The 19710-nt window shown below is 43.9% G+C and overlaps 2 protein-coding genes across 2 annotated transcripts; one reads left to right on the forward strand and one right to left on the reverse strand.

Moving 5' to 3' along the window:
* The first annotated feature begins 626 nt into the window (after window positions 1–626).
* pnpla8 (patatin-like phospholipase domain containing 8) lies at window positions 627–9861 on the forward strand. Its single transcript, XM_033615034.2, has 10 exons — window positions 627–728; window positions 2548–3681; window positions 4364–4513; window positions 4597–4748; window positions 4925–5019; window positions 5120–5291; window positions 5415–5472; window positions 5658–5852; window positions 9059–9254; window positions 9447–9861. The coding sequence occupies exons 2-10, from the start codon at window positions 2725–2727 to the stop codon at window positions 9719–9721; spliced, it is 2250 nt and encodes a 749-aa protein (XP_033470925.1). The 5' UTR covers window positions 627–728; window positions 2548–2724; the 3' UTR covers window positions 9722–9861.
* Window positions 1130–1987, reverse strand: akap14 (A-kinase anchoring protein 14). Its single transcript, XM_033615036.2, has one exon. The coding sequence runs from the start codon at window positions 1731–1733 to the stop codon at window positions 1212–1214; it is 522 nt and encodes a 173-aa protein (XP_033470927.1). The 5' UTR covers window positions 1734–1987; the 3' UTR covers window positions 1130–1211.
* Window positions 9862–19710: the final 9849 nt, after the last annotated feature.

The raw sequence follows: 19710 nt of genomic DNA on the forward strand, positions 1-19710 counted from the left end.
CATAATGATAGTGTTGTTTACTGGCTATAAATGAATAAGGTGAAACTGGCTTTGTAAATTTTAGTCACATTATCTCAAAACTCAAAAATTGTTGACTTAACATAGAAAATTATGTCAAGCTTACTAGGGATGAGTTTCTGTGTCAAGTGAACATGAAGTTTTTTGTCATTTTGACAATCCTGGGCATTTGTATAGACTTTACGTTCAAATTTTGTGTCATGGATGGATTGGGGTTTACAGCGGAGCACATACCCCTGAATTTGCAGCCTCCCATCTCCGAGATATCCCATTGGCCGCTTAGAATATCTATTTTGTAGGAAATTAGCAAAGCTCATCTTTTCAGTGTAGTAGGTTAAGACCCATATTGGGGCTACTAAATACCTAAAATGTGATAATATCAGTGTAATTAGAAGGTATTTTTGTATAATAAAATTACAAATTACTTTAGTTTCAATTAAATACACTTTTTCATACAAATACTTAGTGTTTTATTTTGATACATTTACTGACCAAGTGAACATTTGTTTTTATTCTAAAGGTGCTTTGTCGACACCAAGTGGCGTAAATGAAGCAGTGCCCCTTACATAGCCCGAAGCTCTACTTCCCTGACGTCACTTCCTGCCTTCTTCCTGTTTATTTTTTCTAACTAGCTCCCCATACATGTAATGCACCAGCAGCTCGTCATTGAATGAAATATCTTTTGTATTGGACCGTCTTCGTTGTGTATGGTAAGAATAAGTTAGTATATTTTGTGACATTGCGTTAAATTCGACAAAGCGACAAAATATTCTCTATTAGTTAGCTTGCGTTAGGCTAATAGAAGCTAACATTTCTCAGTGTAACACATAGTGCCAGCTGTTAGCCTAACAAGCTAGCTTTTAATGGTCCTGAGGTGTCTATTTTTTAAGGGTTAAGCATATTATCTAAAACAAGTGGCTTCGCTGTCTTGAGGACGAGTTGAATTTATTATGAGGTCCCTCAAAACGGTCACTTTAGATGTAACGGTAACGGTAATTAGCTAGCTACAATCAACCAGCGTTTACTGTTATACGAATTTTTAAGCTAGCTAGGGTTACTTTATTTTATTTCGACGTGGGTTGACACTTAATAGGACAAGGAGACACTCCAATTCACTCTGTGGGGTTTAATGTTAACACTTAGCAAGTTAGGTATAACTTTTGGGAGTCTTTTAGAAGCTTCCAGAAATCGGTTCAAAGGTCCAGCGCTCGTCGGAGCAAAGTCTTGCTCTCGATAACGTCCACCAGCCACTTCTCCCCGAACCTGCTCCTCCCGGGTGTGTGCACCAGCCTGTTTGACTCCACTATAAAGCGCACCTCCACTGGCAGAGTCTGCGGTTTGATTTTAGATATGTCCACCACGAAATAGACGCTGGCTGTCCCCTGAATGGGCCTCCGGGAGGTCGGGATACTGAAGCGGGCCCGGTAGTGGTAGATGGTATGATAGTCCTTCTCGGTGGAGCAGAGGAAGTCCAGACTGTAGAGCCAGCAGGGCTGCAGCTCCCAGGTTTGGATGTACTCTCCAATCTGCCTTTCCCCCACTTCGACTGTGAAGTCTTTGCAAGCAACCCAGTTAATATTCTTCATCTCACTGTCAGAGGAGTCTTCCTCCTGCTGCTCCGTCGTTACAGTGCCGTGGCGTCTCTCCAGCAACGAATCCACAAGTCGAGCCGACTCTGTCGTGATATTCAGACTTAATGCATTTTCCTCTTCCATCTTGTCTTTGTTACAATGAACAGGACGTCTGGAAACTGGTTTCGCTGAGTTGTTAGCTGAGTTGTTGGTATAATGGTTTCCATGGCTACCAGGGTGGGTGTGGTGGCAAATGGAACCCTCTGTTGGCCCACCTTTGAATAAGAATACTTTATTGTCACCGTTAACATTGTCAGGCAGTATCACTGTGAAAATCTGTTTAGCAGCTCCTATTTGGCAGTAGTACAAAAAAAAAAGTAAAAATAAAAACAACACTGTAGCAGTATAAAAATAACATTATAACAATATAAGCAGGATATATACAAAAGAAACAATGTGAACAATATAAATAACATATATACAGAATGAAACAGCATTCTGGAGGTATTGCACTCAGTATTTTAGTGTGGTTCCACAGTGTCAGTCTTTGGGTGGGGTGGGTGGGGTGATGGCTTTGACGGCCTGGGGGAAGAAGCTGTTAGTGAGTCTGGCTGTTCTGGCTTTAAGAGAGTGGTATCTCTTTCCAGAGGGGAGGGGGAGAATAGGGAATGTCCGGGGTGAGTGGGGTCTGTGCCGATGTTTCTGGCCTTCCTGAGAAGTCAGCCAGTGTAAGTGTCTTTGAGGGGGGGGCAGTGTGGTCCCGATGATCTTTTCTGCGGTCCTCACCACCCGCTGTAGGTCCTTCCTGTCCTCTGCGGTGCAGCTGGTGAACCACACTGTGCAGCAGTAGGTCAGGATACTTTTTTAAAACTTGTTCTTTAAAGAAACGTTAGTAAAAAACTTTTGCAATTAATAATAATACTTTTTCTTAAATCTTTGTTTTGTTTTGTTTTTCCAGGCAACATCGGAACAAGCAGAAAATTGCTATTTTTCATCTAAAATGAAATTTCTACTAAAATCTGCTGATGGCAGGTAGTCTGCCAGGATGCTGCATCTGTTTACACATACATCAAGTATTATTCAGTTGCCTGTTGGACTTCAAGTTCTTCCCTGTACCGAGTGAGCCAGCAAACGCATGTCGCGAATCAGGACCACACTCGACAGTGTCACCAAGGCAGTAGGCAGCACAGACCTCATCTCCAAGTTCTCCCGCTTCAAGCCTGGAGGTGCCACAGTTGACAGCGCCCATGCAGAGAAAGTTCTCGTCAAAGCTGAGATCTTAACCTCTAACAGCACAGCTGCAGCCTCGCCGCCTGAAGCCATCATGAACGAAGAAGAAGAGGGCGAGAGGAACACAGCGGAGGATGAGTCAGATAAGCAGCGGCAGCAAGTTACAGAACATCCATACGTTGCCACAAAGAAATCCACACCCAGTTTAGCTTCGGCAGCGAGTGTATCTACGTCAAGCTCTTCCTCAACTGTCGCAAAACAAAGTATGCAGCTGTTTCAACCAGTAACTCTGTCCACCAACATGGATGAGACCTACAAAACTCTGGCTGAGCACATCAATTGTTATTTTGGTACCAGCATGCAAGATGGAGAGGGAGACAACAAGCAGCAGCAGCACGGAAAAGGGGATGATCCTGTTTCTGAGCCCACTCTCAGCGCCGTCACTCGGACAACTACGGACCACATTCCAGTTTTGTCTCCAGTGGCAGAGGCAAAGAGCACTGACACAACCACTACCTCTACTCCCCCTCCCTGCCCATCTCCATCAGAAAAGCTCAGTCCTCCAGCAGCGACGCCCTCATCTGACACCCCTGCAGCTCAGTCCACCCCTGTGCCTGCTAGCTCCCCTAAAAAAGGCTTCACCCACTATCTTTCCTACCCTCGGCCCAGCGTCCAGGCATTTGTGGGCAGCTACATCGCACCCCTGGTCCCCAAATTCAGAGGTGATTCCAAAAGCGTCGCCGCTGAAAAAGACAAGTCTGCAGCAGTTGCCGAGGGAGAGCTCACCGCGGACAAGGCGGGAGAGAAAACTGATAGCGAGGAGGAGAAAGCAGATAAAGTGAAGCAACAGCAAAGAGAGAAGGTACGGTGTTCAGTAAAAAAGTTTCAGAAGAACTTAAAAGACAAACTGTTGTATTTTTTATCCGACACCCTGTTATTTTCCTGTGTTTTTGTGCCTAAGTGACTGATGGGAGCAACAGTTTTTGAAAGTGGTGCAGTATTGACAGAAAGGGTTGAAGCCCGGAGCAGCAAAACAGGTTACAATGTCAACAAACAAGTTATGTCTGGTAAAAGTGTTTGTTTTTGCCAAGATCGCTAAGATTGTTACCACAAGTGTCTGACAACAATATGTAAAACCCCTAGAATTAAAGTCTGCGAGAATTCAGAGTGAGACTTCTCTTTGAGCGAGACTTGGTTACACACAAACAAACAGACCGGATCAAGTGAAAAGTGAAGAAAAATATTTAATATCTCTGTGGGATCGTTTTCGTAATGCTATCAGACACAGAAAGTAACAATCTGAGCCTGTCAGTGGCAAAAACAAGCACTTGTAGTGGACTTAAACTGTCACTGCACAATGGCAAGTGTTTACTTTGAAGCTGGTTTTGCCGCTTCACACTTTAAAAATTGTTGTTCCCATTTGTAATTTGGACACAAAAACATGGGAAACAGGGTCCAGATTGCCTTTCCCTTAAGGCAATGGAGGCGATATATTTATCCGATTGTCCTTAATGTTTTGTACATATTGTATATTTGTCATGCAGATAATAGCCAGGGTGAGTGTAGACAACAGGACCAGAGCCCTGGTGAAAGGCCTGCACAAAGTGAGTGACGTCAAGCTCCTCACTAGTCGAGTAGAGGAGCTCAGCTTTCACCTTCTAGAGTTCCCAGAGACGCGAGGTGTAGCTGTCAAGGTCAGTATGTATCACTGCTCAGTTTAATGTTGGAAATAAGTGGTAAATTTTTACCATTCAGTATGTGTAACTGTGACCTTTAGGAGCACGTGCTGCCCTGCCTGCTGCGATTGCGCCAGGCCAGAGACCTCCCTCTACAGGCTGCTGTGAGAGAGGCACTGGCCCTGGTTGGCTACGCCGAACCAGTCAAAGGCAGAGGGATCCGGGTCCTGGCCATAGACGGAGGTGGAACAAGGTAAAAATTAAAGTACCCGTGGCATGATCATAATTATTCAGCCAACCTAGAAAATCCAGAGAAAACAAGGTCACAGGTTAGCTATCATTGCAGGCCAACTGTTTATGACCACCTTTATATGTTTATAATCGTCATATAATGGCTGTCAGTCTGTAAACCTTGCGCCTTGGTTACAGAGGACTGCTGGCCCTGCAGACTCTCCATAAGCTGCAGAACCTGACCGGCAAACGAATCCACCAGCTGTTCGACTACATCTGTGGAGTCAGCACAGGTATGTTGTCATCGTCGCTCTTCTCTAACACTGAGATTTATGTCAACTTCCAATACTCCCTTGCTCACTGGCAAATCACACTTGTTCCTCTCTGTTTCAGGTGCCATTTTGGCCTTCATGCTGGGGATTTTCCAGATCCCCTTAGAGGAGTGCGAGGAGATGTACAGGAAGCTGGGCTCAGATGTCTTCAAACAGAATGTCATCGTTGGAACGGTCAAAATGGGCTGGAGCCACGGTTTCTACGACAGCGAAATATGGGAAAACATCCTCAAGTTAGTGCGCAGGACTCTTCTGCAGCTTCTTTTTCCATTCTTGATTTTAAAGACACTGGGGTAGTATACATATAGTATGTGTAGTTAGCTGTTTTTGTAATGTGTTTTTGTATTTTCTTTTAGGGAACGGATGGGTGAGGGGCGAATGATTGAGAGTGCCAGGGACCCAAATTGCCCTAAGGTAAGTCTCATGTCTTTGTCTACATAGTTTTAATTTGTGCATGGATTCCTGTTTCTATGCAGCCTACAAAAAGACACAAATACATTTTATTTTGTCCGTTGTACAGTAAAGCACTTTAAGAAACACCAGCTTGTTGTAAAAATAAAGATGTTCCTCTCTAAACATGCCCTTCGTGTGTCCTCCAGGTGTCAGCAGTGAGCACCATTGTGAACAGGGGCTTACCTTTGAAGGCCTATGCGTTCAGGAACTACAGACTCATGCCAGGAGTGAGATCCCACTACCTTGGAGACTGCAATCACAAAATGTGGCAGGCTATCAGGGCCTCATCTGCCGCCCCGGGTTACTTCCAGGAATACGTCCTGGGTAAAGACCTCCATCAGGTACACCACTGCACTGAGAGTCTATTGAGGTTTGAAAAAGGAATAGATGATAGCGTTAGGTGTTGCAGAAAATGCAGCAGCATGATCAGTGATGTTTTGACATTGTCCTTGAAGATGATTTTCTTTTTAAGCATGCATGAGCATTAACAGCAGACTGCCGCAGTGATCTAAGGAGTCGCATTTCTCTGAGAGCCCTTATTTAGTATGAGGGTGTCATTTCCTTGAAATGTTACCAATCAATACACTTAATGCTATGGCACTGCATCACCCTGTGCCAAGGACAGAAGCACTGGGCATTACTGCACTCTGTGTGTGTGCGTGTACACATAAAGGTATATGTGTAGATTTGTTTCACTCCTCCAAACCCATAACCTTGAAGGCAGTCCCTGAATTGGTTCATCCTCTCCTCTGGTTGTCAAGTCTGAGAAAGAGAGAAAGTGAACAGAGTGAGATGGAGGTACAGAGAGAGTCCTTGGACCTGGCATGTGCCCCCTAAACATCAAAGGGGCCTCATCCCCTTGTGACTAGCCTGCTGTCCAGCAGAAAAAAGGAAAGCTTCTGATCTGATTCCCATTCAAAGAGAATTTCTAACAGGGCTGCTGTGTGTCGGACCAACACTGTCTGAAAGCATGTTTCAAAAAACAAAGCATATAATAAAAGTAAGTACCCCTTAAAGACATACAGTGCAGGACCCCCCCCCCAAATGTAGTCTCATACAAAAGTAATCCCTCTCAATTATAACATATGACCAACAAGCAGATTTCTGGGTGTCTCTGTGGATGGTGGTGTGTAGCGCTCAGCCAATAGCAGCACAAGATGGGGACTCTATGCAAGGTATAACACTTAGTTTCAGGTGGCTAATGTACAGTTTGCTGCTTCCAAATGTCTAAGTAACACACTCTGCAGCTGCATTAATGGTCTGATAGTGTTTGGATCAATGTTAAAAACATCAGCATCACTGTTAGCTGATCTTTGAGTCTGATAACTGCACTGTTGTGATAAAATGCCATTTTAGTGGTTTCCTGCATAATGAGTCCATCACTACTTTGCTTTCTCACACTGACTAATGACACAGTGCATTAGGTAATGGAGCTCTAGCTCTGTTTCCCTTTTCAAGGTTCAAGAACAGCAGATTAGGTTTAAGTAGGAGGTCACTTATTAAAAACAGGCTGGTAAGGCATCTGATAAACGGTTACAGTTTGTGTCGCATTAATGTTCATTATTTTCTGCCACTATACTTTTATAATACTTGGGACCCATATCACAAGTTTGATTATTAGGCCAGATATCTTTAGATGGTCTTTATGGGCAGCAATTATGTTCAAGGCTTAGCTTCATTTTGATAACCTACTTAGGCAAAATTAGCCTTGTCCCTGCTTCTGACAAGTATTTCTCTCCCTGTCCCTGTAGACAGCCCTTTAAAATGTTTCAGTCAATAACAGATTCTTATCTCCAGTCCCACTTTGCATGTTTACTGACGTAAGCCTGGATTCTTCTAGGCATTTAGAATAAAAACAAATGGCCCAAGCTACTAATTTAGCAAAGTAACACATGTAAAATCAAATGTAATCTGGAGAGCTTGTGTTCACGTTTGATCAGCTGAGGATCTCAACTGCATTTAATAATGTGATGTTGATTCATACATATGGTTTGGATACGACTTTCCCGTTCCCGCTCACACATCTGCCGAGAGAATCTGTCATGAGCCGTTTCCCATGGACCGGGATGGGATGACAGCAGGGACGGAAAGACGGCGAGTGAATGAGTTGTGTCTGTGTTGTTCTCCACATTCCTCTTGGAGCTGCGCAGTGTTTCATCGACAGTTTTTGAGCAACCATTGCCACCCACCAGTCTCACTCCTACTCTAGTTTTCAGCGCCAGCAGCGGTATTTCTCAGGAGAATTCTGCCATTGCAGAGCTTCAGAAATACATATCTACACACACAAACAGACAGGAGACTCTCATGGAGACTGAAGTTAAAATTTAACCGTGTCCACTCCGCAAGGACATCTCTGTCGGAGGCTGTCAGGTCTTCCCTTAACAGACATGCACACTTTATGTAAGTCCAACTGGATACGGGCTGAATGTCATCCAGTAAGGTGACACCCCAGGGTGAGAGGTTGAGGGTCAGAGCTGAGGAGCAGCTGTGTAATTAACCTGCTGTCTCATGAGTGCGAACTGTGCTCCACTGTTTCAATAGCTCACACCTGAGGGCAAACAGCTTCATTGATAGGCTAAGAATTGCATGTTTTAGGCAGTAAGGTCCCATAATGATACATGGGCAGCACAGTGGACGAGTCACCATAGACGGACCATTAAAAATAAGTGTCCTAGAGCAAAGTATTAAGCCTAGTTTAGTTGAAAAGCAAAAGTTGAATCCATAAAAGCTGGTTATGTATCAGTAGATATCTCTCATGTTTCTTATTTGGGTTGTTGTTGTTTGCTTTATCCCAGATGAAGGAGAGGATTTAAGCTTCTTTTTTTTTTTGGATACTTTTCTACTGCCCACCCCTGTAGAGGCGTGGAAATGACCTTTCACCCTGCTCTGCCGGGGACGTTCGGACCTCTTGTGTGCCACACTCTCCAGCTCCATTAATCCAATCCAAAAGCCCTTCAGTGGTGGGATATGGTCCAAAAATGGACTCGGGGAAAGACTGAGAAAGAGCGTTCAGCACTAAATCGGTGGCGGCATCCATTCAGCTTGATTGTCCTCTTTCTGTCATTGTTGGCAACATTGAGATCAGCAACTCTTTCAACTCATCCAGTAACATTATCAAGGAGACAAAAAACACATAATTTGTGATCTAAATTAAGCCGGTCAGGATTAGAATACTTAAATACAATATGCTGTATCAACAAAGCAGAATTCAGAGTAATGCTGCAGTTAGATCCTTTATTTAGCTTAATTTCAGAGCAATTTATGGAAAAACGAGACATATTTTAGCTGCTAAGAAGAAAGTTTTTCCTACTTGTTTACTTCTGAATGAGCAGGGCTGTTTGCCAGAGCAGCACATCTCTGGCCAGGGAGCTTCTTTTCCTCCGGCTCAAAGCTGTAGCGCTCTGGGACAGCTTGTTCACTTCACCTCATTTGTCCCTACAGGCTGTCGCAGCAGATATATTAAAAGCAGAGGCACAGTCTACATACAAAGTGTCCTATGTGTGCATTAACCTTGCTTACTAAGCATCATTTTCCTTCTCATCTTTAGGATGGAGGACTCCTGATCAATAACCCCACAGCCTTGGCCATCCATGAGTGTAAATGTCTGTGGCCTAACACGCCACTGCAGTGTGTGTTGTCTCTGGGCACCGGACGATTCGAGACGGTGGGCAAGAACAGCACAGCCTTCACGAGCCTCAAGACCAAGCTCACCCACGTCATCAGCAGCGCCACAGATACCGAGGGTAAGACCGCACAAAATGTATTTTGCATCCCACACACGTTTATTCATAAACCACAGATAAGAGGAGTTCGGTCACAGGCGGTGTGACGCACTGCGATTTCTTTTTTCCTGCTCCAGTGTAGCCTCTTGAAATATAAACCAACTAATGTTTGGCTTCGATAGCTAAAGGCGTCCCCCTCTGTTCTTATTTCAGAGGTGCACACCATGCTGGACGCTCTGCTGCCCCCCGACACCTACTTCCGCTTTAACCCCTACATGAGCGAGGACATCCCGCTGAATGAGAGCCGCGTGGAGAGGCTGAACTTCCTGCAGGCAGAGGGGGAGCGCTACTTGGAGCGCAACGAGGCCAAGCTGAGGAAGGCGGCCAGCGTGCTCGCTCAGGAGAAAAGCACCATCCAGAGACTGGCCGAGTGGGCCAAGCTCAAGGCCGACATGTACGAGGGTCTCCCCTTTGCCTCCAAGCTGTAGTTATTGGCTCACCGAACAGTGTGACCACAAGTGAGTTTTTAAGGTAAGAAAACCCCCAAGACCTGATAGATTAGTGGGGCGAGCTGGACACATTTTCTAAGAACCTCGGTGGAACAAAACACCAAATTATTTGCCCAAGTTTTTATCATCATCTACTCAACACTAAAAGGACTGTTTGAGAAATTTAGAGCTATAATTATTCGTTATAGAAGACAATACTGAACTGTAAATAAGAGCGTGAAATTAGAAATGTAATGTAATTTATTGTGTCTATGATAGAGACGGAGTTGGGTTCATGTCTGGTTTTGCCAGTCCAGTCCAGTGTACAAGCTTAAACCGGTTTTATTTTTAAATTACTACAGACAGTACGAGACAGCGGGCAAAAACACTGATCTGGTATTTGTCATTATGACACATACTGGCAAATTAAAAAAATAGCCTACATCAGCAACCTGTGCTGACGGCATCACGACGCTAAATCCAGCTTGTGTTGCTTCGGTAATACGCAGTATGACGTTATTAACATAATAATATGTTTGTTTATAAACAGAGTAAGGGAGCCGCTAGTGTCTGACAGGCCCTGCACATGGAGGAGATCAAATTTTAGCAGAGATGGGAGGTGGAGGAGGGCGAGTGGCTCATGTTGTCTTTGTTTACCAGAAAGTTCGTGTCTTTTTTGGGGTGACAAGAGGAGACATGGCAGATTTGAGGCTTTTGCACACAGTCTGTTTTTTTTTTTTTTCCGTCTAAAATTGTTGCACATCTAAAAATAAATACGTTGTGTAAATGAAGTTTGCGCACTGAGTCCGACACCCTCATCTGTCATTAAATTTTCGGAACAGGATCGATTTTCTGTGTTTCTCGCATCCGTCAGAGCCTTTAGAGACGTTTGACCAAGAATCAGTGAAGGAAATGTGGCGGTGAGACACAGCCGCAACAGGACAAAGGAATAGGGCGCACAGAATCATTTCATACCTCAGATAGCTACTTTAAACAGGTCAGATAGTAATATTCAGGAGGATGTTGAAGAAGGGGAGGAGCTAGTAAAAATCACAAACAAAAAACGTGTTTGTGTGTAAAAAGTACATATACGTAGAAATATAGCAATTACTCACCTGTCTTTTAAGTGGTTAGATCTCAGTGTTTGTTTACATGACGTAACAGAACTGCATATTTAATAGATTCAGCGTGGACAGAGAGCTCTGATGTCACACAATAGTCGGACGCTTGTTTGCTGTTGGGACATGGTGTCGTCATGTTCCGCTCTGGAGCGGCTACCGCGTCAACTGCGACACCTTGTGGAAAAATTCGGTATACCGGTCTGGTGTTTGGCTTAATTTCAAAACGGTTTGAAAATGTTTACACTGGCCCAACTCTCCATGGCGACAGAATAATATACAAGGAAATGTTCATAGTTCATAAATGTATGAATTTTACGACGTCTTTAAGTGACATTCTGGTTTTGGTTTTGAAATGCACAAAGGCAGTAATATGGCACTGACCCATTACCATATTATGAATAATTAATATTAATATAACTGTATTTTATTTTGTTAAAAAGACTGATGTCCATTTGCATTTTCAGTGACTTGAAGACATTAAGATGTAATTAATACATGGTTGCACAGTGAAACTAACAACTTGACTGCCTATTTCTAACACTGTACAGACAAAAGACCTCATGCACTTTGTAAAATATGATTCTTAGCCAAGAAAATGTAAATAATATTTGAAGTAATTATGAATTGTTTGAGTGCTCTTGCTAGGATTTAGGAATATGACATAAGATGTGCTGCTGATTATGAATTTCACGGTGCTGTAATGACACATACGGACACTGAAAACTGTTTCGATACTGATGATGATGTGCGATTACCGTTTTCCTCATGGCACAAAGCATGTTCTCCATTGTGGCCCATTATTCAGTATGAAGCTCATGCCTTTAACCTTGCTCAAGCTTGAATTCCTCAGCCCTGCTGTCGTTGTGGCACACTTTATAAATTCGACACCCTTTTTACATTGTGAGAATCCTAATTGCCGTGATACCTGCATTCCTTATATCTGGTTGAATGAAAGAAACAAATGTCATGAAATAATAAAACTTGGATTTTCAAACCTTGATCTTCTTTTTTGACCTCTGTAAGATTTTAATTTTTTTCTGCTCATAAAATTAGCAGGTTGGAAATATATGTCATTATATTCTGCTGACACACACACGCACATCACACAAAGAGCCCACACAATAGAGTTGCCACAAAGGAATGCTAAGTGTCCTCCTATGATGAATTGCCTTTATTCCCCCAATCGCACACATTGATTTTCTGCTTTATTGTTTCACTCCCATTGAAGAATCCGCTCAAATTCCACGGCGTCATTCCTCCCAGTCACACTGTTGTTACTCCAATCAACATGAACAATGCGCCATGAGGAGGCATACCTACAAACCTCTGCCACAATGACACGTCAGAAAGATATAGAGAGATATGTCTTGACTGATGCCTCACTCCAGGTTTCAAACTGTCACAGTTATAACTGGACTGACTGAGAGATTCATGCCCTTTTTTTTCAGTGTCAGCTTGAGCTTCACCCAAACATCATTTCTGATTTATGGCAGTGTTGCCTGCACTTTGCCTTGCTCTAGAAGGGTCTTTTTATTGGGTAAACAGCCAGGGGTGAGCAATCTGACAAGAGTATCCACATTGAAAACTGGTGGTGGGGCAGAAAATGTGTTTCAGAGACAAATAGATGCATGGAAGTCTTACTTTACTCTTACTAAGGACTTTGTATAATGGCTGCAATGGAATGATATACATTGCAGTTTAGGTGCATGGATGCACTTGGAACAAACAGTGTGGTGATGCAAAGCAGGTGCTGCTGATGCCTTGGTAGGCAAAGTCCTGACTGAGAAAGGAAATACATTTTCTGAATTTGACTTGGAGCACACAGGTTGGTTTACTCACATCACAAAGCACAATATTTACCTCACCTCCTGTTTTACTTAGGTTTTAAAATACCATCTGTGTCAGAGAAAAAAGGGATGACAGAATGTATTTCTCAGTGCTTAAAAAGGAATACTTCACCCCCCAACTTAATATTTGTTCATAAGTGAATCATCCCACATTACGTTTAATTGGTGAAGGAAACTTTGTATTCTCCACGGTGACCGAAGAATCCAAAAACTGAGAAAATTCTTAATGAATCAAACTGAATGGGGGCCATGTTTAACAACAAGCACAGATGCACTACTTGTCTGTGCCTGAAGCTGAAAACATACTGTGCCACCCCTAGCATACTGTGCCATTGTTTCTCATTTCCGTTTTGAAAAAAGTTCTGTGTTCAAATGACAACGTTTTGATAACAATTGCCGTGCACTCGGATCCGCAAAAATGACCAAAACGCTGTAGTATACAGTACAGGCCAAAAGTTTGGACACACCTTCTTATTCAATGCGTTTTCTTTATTTTCATGACTATTTACATTGTAGATTCTCACTGAAGGCATCAAAACTATGAATGAACACATGTGGAGTTATGTACTTAACAAAAAAAGGTGAAATAACTGAAAACATGTTTTATATTCTAGTTTCTTCAAAATAGCCACCCTTTGCTCTGATTACTGCTTTGCACACTCTTGGCATTCTCTCCATGAGCTTCAAGAGGTAGTCACCTGAAATGGTTTTCCACTTCACAGGTGTGCCTTATCAGGGTTAATTAGTGGAATTTCTAGCTTTATCAATGGGGTTGGGACCATCAGTTGTGTTGTGCAGAAGTCAGGTTAATACACAGCCGACAGCCCTATTGGACAACTGTTAAAATTCATATTATGGCAAGAACCAATCAGCTAACTAAAGAAAAATGAGTGGCCATCATTACTTTAAGAAATGAAGGTCAGTCAGTCCGGAAAATTGCAAAAACTTTAAATGTGTCCCCAAGTGGAGTCGCAAAAACCATCAAGCGCTACAACGAAACTGGCACACATGAGGACCGACCCAGGAAAGGAAGACCAAGAGTCACCCCTGCTTCTGAGGATAAGTTCATCCGAGTCACCAGCCTCAGAAATCGCAAGTTAACAGCAGCTCAGATCAGAGACCAGATGAATGCCACACAGAGTTCTAGCAGCAGACCCATCTCTAGAACAACTGTTAAGAGGAGACTGCGCAAATCAGGCCTTCATGGTCAAATAGCTGCTAGGAAACCACTGCTAAGGAGAGGCAACAAGCAGAAGAGATTTGTTTGGGCCAAGAAACACAAGGAATGGACATTAGACCAGTGGAAATCTGTGCTTTGGTCTGATGAGTCCAAATTTGAGATCTTTGGTTCCAACCGCCGTGTCTTTGTGAGATGCAGAAAAGGTGAACGGATGGATTCCACATGCCTGGTTCCCACTGTGAAGCATGGAGGAGGAGGTGTGATGGTGTGGGGGTGTTTTGCTGGTGACACTGTTGGGGATTTATTCAAAATTGAAGGCACACTGAACCAGCATGGCTACCACAGCATCCTGCAGCGACATGCCATCCCATCCGGTTTGCCTTTAGTTGGACGATCATTTATTTTTCAACAGGACAATGACCCCAAACACACCTCCAGGCTGTGTAAGGGCTATTTGACCAAGAAGGAGAGTGATGGAGTGCTGCGGCAGATGACCTGGCCTCCACAGTCACCGGACCTGAACCCAATCGAGATGGTTTGGGGTGAGCTGGACCGCAGAGTGAAGGCAAAGGGGCCAACAAGTGCTAAACACCTCTGGGAACTCCTTCAAGACTGTTGGAAACCATTTCAGGTGACTACCTCTTGAAGCTCATGGAGAGAATGCCAAGAGTGTGCAAAGCAGTAATCAGAGCAAAGGGTGGCTATTTTGAAGAAACTAGAATATAAAACATGTTTTCAGTTATTTCACCTTTTTTTGTTAAGTACATAACTCCACATGTGTTCATTCATAGTTTTGATGCCTTCAGTGAGAATCTACAATGTAAATAGTCATGAAAATAAAGAAAATGCATTGAATGAGAAGGTGTGTCCAAACTTTTGGCCTGTACTGTACATGCCAGGCCAGTAATTGGTGGTGCATCTTTGTAATGAAACAACACGCGCCAGAGCGGTGATGTATAAACAAACAAAATGGCAACTGCACGAACGTTTGTCTGGACAGTTGACGAGGTGGAGTTGCCACAGTAAATCTACACTTTGCTGAAGAAGCGTTGATAAATTCAACAGGGTGAGCAGCACAAACAGAGCTCGGGAGTCCGCCATTGTTGTGATGGTCGACTTTCTCGTGCATGCCTACTGACTGGAAGCGTAATGCGCATGTGGGAAAAGTCTCCGTTTTCAGAGGAACTGCATATTGCACGTTTACATGACAACAGAGACAGTGCTGTTTCCAGAAAATTGCACTCGAACCCGTTTTCAAAACGCTGCATTTTCAGGCACCCGAAACGCCATTGTCGTGTTGACGATCAGCCAAAATGCAACTTAAGTTTACTGTTTTCGGTTGAAATCGTTGTCGTATAAACCTGTCGTGCTGCAGCCAGTCAACACACGACCATGCAAAGTTATTACTTCTTTTGCTGAAATATCTGTATTTCCTCCACCTCTGCATTAATTTAAAATCATGTGTAGACATACACTGATTTTCTCCAGACCCATGACTCACCAGGCAATATCTTTTTGGCCATTGTCTCTATAATGAGGGAACTGTGGGTCGTTTAGCTCGGGATATTTTTTTACCTTAACGAGTCCCTCCACATCCATTCTTCGTCAAACACAAGACACAGCAACAGCTACAGAGTTCTCTTTATGCATCCATGGTGAGGAGAGGAGTCGAGCTGCCAAAGGAGCAGAGAAAAAGAGCTGCTACAGGAGCTGGTGTGTTCAAGCAGAAAATGAGCAGGGGGAAAATGCGTTTAATTCCAGGGGCAGCAAGGCTGGAAATAGGACAGTGGCGTAAAATGATGCGGGGCGGCGCATCCAGGAGCGCCAACACGCGTCTAGCCAAGTATTGTTGTGTAAGAGTTTGTAAAAAAGAAGGTCGATACTTCTAAAATGAATACTTGCAAATCTCAACATGTAAAGCTGAAACTATCTGAATGACTTCATACAACATGGAGGGAGTGACTCGAGTAAACAGACTGAATTTTTAGGTGAGATTTATGACTTTACCACACACCTCTGATGATCCAAAAACTTTAAATATAGACGTGTGATGTTGCTGAGAAATTCCACTGTCAAACTTACTGAAGTCTCCTGTCCAGCTGCGGGGAGACGGACTCTTTGACGAGTGCAGACAAATGAGGTGAACGTGAGATGAACACTCGGCGATGCTCATCCTGTTGGCAGTTTCTCTGAGCGTAAAAGGCCAAAGTGCCGAGGTAAAGTCTGCCAAGCTGTGCGTACATGAAGGAGTGGGAAATATGTATATATAGTTCACACCACTGCACTATTATTTGCTTGTTGTGGCAGGAGCTGTCCGTCTCTCCTCGTCCTCCTCCTCCTTCTCAAACAGAATTGGATTGTCTGGTCTTATGGTGTTCCCTAGCAACCGTTATAGTTCCCCTCCAGTTTACAGTCTTTTCAATGTATGTGTGCCCACGTTTGCCTAAAAATGTCCCTGATCTGGTTGAAATCTGTTACACAATCGACCTCCTTTATTACGCAGTGTGTTTTTCACAGCTGGCATTGCAGTGAAGAAACAGAGATCACATTTAAGTTCGCTATCAATTTCTCAGGCTCTTGTTTTCAAGCTCCTTCAGTTGGCGTGCACTGTTTATTAGCTTAACGCCTGCCAGGATGTACCATGTTGTTATACAAACAACAGCCCAGCGTGCGAGCAGATGTTGTTACAAGTTGTTTCACTTTGTTTTGTCATGCCTTGGCTTTTGTTTTTAAATGCACTGCAGTGTCAGAACCCTGGGCTGTGGATGCAAATAGACAAAAACGGTTGCGTGACAAGAGCCACCCATGAACAGGTGATAATCTACGAGGATACTGCGATTCCAATGGTGCAAGTAAGCCGGCAAATAAGTCCCTGAGGGGGTTAGAAGTGTGTGTGTGTGTGTGTGTGTGTGTGTGTGTGTGTGTTTGTGAATCCCACACAGGATTCATGCATCCTATCTGTCATAGATAGAGGACGAACTCACCTGAAGGACTTCAAGAAAATTCACAAGTTCAGTTTTCTTACCAGGGTCACCTCAGGATATGTACCCCAGCTGTTTCACATCACAGACTGTCAGTGATGGAGCTCTCTGCCCAAGTTAGGAAGGCCGTAAACGACGACAGTATGGAAGCTGGGCTCTGTCACAGAGACATTGTCGTGCTATAATATATCCTGGCCTGTGTAAACTGGTCTTAAAGTACACGGCGCCCAGGAGAAGGCTTGGCATAGAGCCTAAAAATGTGAAATGATACTGAAACAGGTTGAGTGTTTTGTCTTGAGCAGTTCGCTACTGCAGTACACATCTAGTTTACTGACATATTACTGCAGTAGCTATAACACCAGGTCATCATGGATATTGCACTTGGCCGTACTGTGATTTCGATTATATTTTGATTAATCGTGCAGCCCCAGAAAAAAATCTCCTTGTGGTCCCGACTATCTGAACAGAGGAGGGTGAATCTGCCTTTAACTTTCACACACCCCTAGTTTGGATGAGCTGCAAGGCATACTGACCTTGGAAACTTTACCCTCTCTTGACATGTTTAAACGTATTTTAGAAACAGTTTCACAACACAACAAATGTCCAGCTTGACCAGTGGTCTCATTTATGAACATTGTGCAAGCACAAAACGAGGCATGAAAGAGGCGTACGCCACTTGGCATGCAAAAGTTGTGATCGACAAAAACAGACTTGATGGGAGGAACTTGTACCCATGCTCACGAACATTTGGAGATGGAGCCTGATTGTAGAAATCGTCCGTAAGTACTTTATTTGTATAGATTCTATGCACTGTGTTATAAATGAGACTCCAGGACTCCCTGACAGAAGAGATATTGTATCTCAGTGGGACCTTTCTGGCTGAAGATTTGCAACACAGGATTGCCAGTCGACGAAAGTGAAAGTTAAAGCCAACCTCAGATTCATGCTCATTTGGCATCCCAATCTGCCGATCCCAGATCCTATTTTGAGCAAGCATGCGTGGGAAGTGCCGGTACCCCACCTTGCACCCTGCAAGACTCAAAGGATTCGTCGGCTACGCCTTGGTATTAGACGGCACAGAACACAACCAGAGGTCCTGTGTACATACCTTGACAGGTCTGAGCCAAGTCCGATCCAAGGAGGCCCAACTGTGGATCAGATTTGACTCTGGGGTACCACCATGTCCCATGGATGCTTGATGAGATTGGGATCTGGGGAATTTGATAGCCAGGTTGACGTCTTGAGGTATTCGTCACATTCCTCTGACCATTCCTGAACAGTTCATACAGTGTGGCAGGGTGCATTGTCCTTCTGGGGGGCCACTGCCATGGGGAATGCCGCTGCCATGAGGGGGGTACTTGGTCTGCAACAATATTTGGGTGGATGGTGAGTGTCAAGAGGCGTCCGCATAAATTCCAGGACCCAAGGTAAATATTTGTGTTCATACAGTATGTTGGACTATAATACACACAGAGACAGTAGACACACAGATTCAGAAATGGTAAAGGAAATATGTTGAAAGCACCTGGGAATATTTCACACTCCACAGCAGTATGTCTGAAATGTCATGCTGCAGAAAAACACATCTGTCCGTCGTCACATCTCATTGACAAGAAGCGGTAGAACAGTTTACACAGTCATGTGGCTCTCCACAGATCTCTGCCAGTCAGTTAGTGTGGCAACACACCTGCACACACACACACACACACACACATCCTATTTGTCCAACAGCCCCGCATGAATGTCAAACAACACTGTCTGTGCCCACCAGTTCCAACGTCTGTGCAGTGTAAACTCAGTCTTCTCGGTCAACACTGAGATGTTTGGAAAGATAATCTATGTTTTTTTTTAAGTCACACCCATGGAGAGCAATTACGCATTTAAATCAGTGAGCTGATGCAGATCTTTGTCGGGTTTCTGGGAGTCTTACGCATACATGCGACAGGCATGGTTATCTCATGTTAAATCATGTTTTGTGAGAAGAGCTCCGTCGCTAAAACTCCTTTGTTTTGGTTCCAGCCTTCCCTCAGGCCTTCACATCAGCACAGCTCATGACTCAGTTGTGAATGCCCCTCAGTGCTGGATGAGTGTTACATGCGTTTATCATGTGAAGAAACTGTACATGCATACCCTTTTCCCCCCCAAGCCGTGGCAGTAAAAGCCATGTTCACCACTTTTATTCTTTTCACTTTTCACTTAAAATAATGTTTTTTAAACAGATGTCAAGTAGATTCTCTCACCTCTCATTTGCCCGGTTGACAAAGAGAGTGAGAGTGGACATTAGTGGTATTGATGGGTGTTGACGACAGGGTCTCAATGTGTGTGAGACAAGCTCGGGCTGTCCCAGATTGGAGTTGAGTGATGGGTGTTCACACACAGCTGCCGTGTGAGTTCTGCAGCTCACACTGTGATGTGCATTGGTGAGCCGGTAATGATAATGTGATGTGCAGTGGGCCGTTTGACACCAGCACCGCCACGGCTGTGTCTGCTTGAGACACCTGTCCAGTGTTGATGGCAGAGGAGCACCTGTGAGTCCTATCTGACCTGAGAAACATCCACAACCTGCAGCTGATATCAATTTTGATCCATGTTATACATTTTCACATACGTCCTCTAGAGGGCGTTGTTCAAATGAACCAAACTCCAGGTATTTTTTTGGGGCATTTTAAGCTTTTATTGTAGAGTTGACAGTGGAGAGATGGGATACAACCCAAGCACTGCAGTTCAAAGACAACACCCCAAACTCGTAGGCCACCAGGGTGCCCAGAAAAGTGTACAATTAAAGAATCACTGCAGTAGTATTACTATATTGCATTAATGCACCAAGCTGGCCTCGTCAGCCATTGGTCAACACTGGGCC

This window comes from Epinephelus lanceolatus, chromosome 23 (assembly GCF_041903045.1).
Source record: "Epinephelus lanceolatus isolate andai-2023 chromosome 23, ASM4190304v1, whole genome shotgun sequence".
NCBI classification, from domain to species: domain Eukaryota; kingdom Metazoa; phylum Chordata; class Actinopteri; order Perciformes; family Serranidae; genus Epinephelus; species Epinephelus lanceolatus.

Excerpts from the sequence above, each read along its gene's own strand:
- pnpla8 (XM_033615034.2), top strand. The coding sequence starts at position 2,725 with ATGTCGCGAATCAGGACCACACTCGACAGTGTCACCAAGGCAGTAGGC. Across the intron at positions 5,473-5,657 it reads GGGACCCAAATTGCCCTAAG|GTGTCAGCAGTGAGCACCAT; the intron begins GTAAGTCTCATG and ends TGTGTCCTCCAG. Across the intron at positions 9,255-9,446 it reads CAGCGCCACAGATACCGAGG|AGGTGCACACCATGCTGGAC; the intron begins GTAAGACCGCAC and ends TTCTTATTTCAG.
- akap14 (XM_033615036.2), bottom strand. The coding sequence starts at position 1,733 with ATGGAAGAGGAAAATGCATTAAGTCTGAATATCACGACAGAGTCGGCT.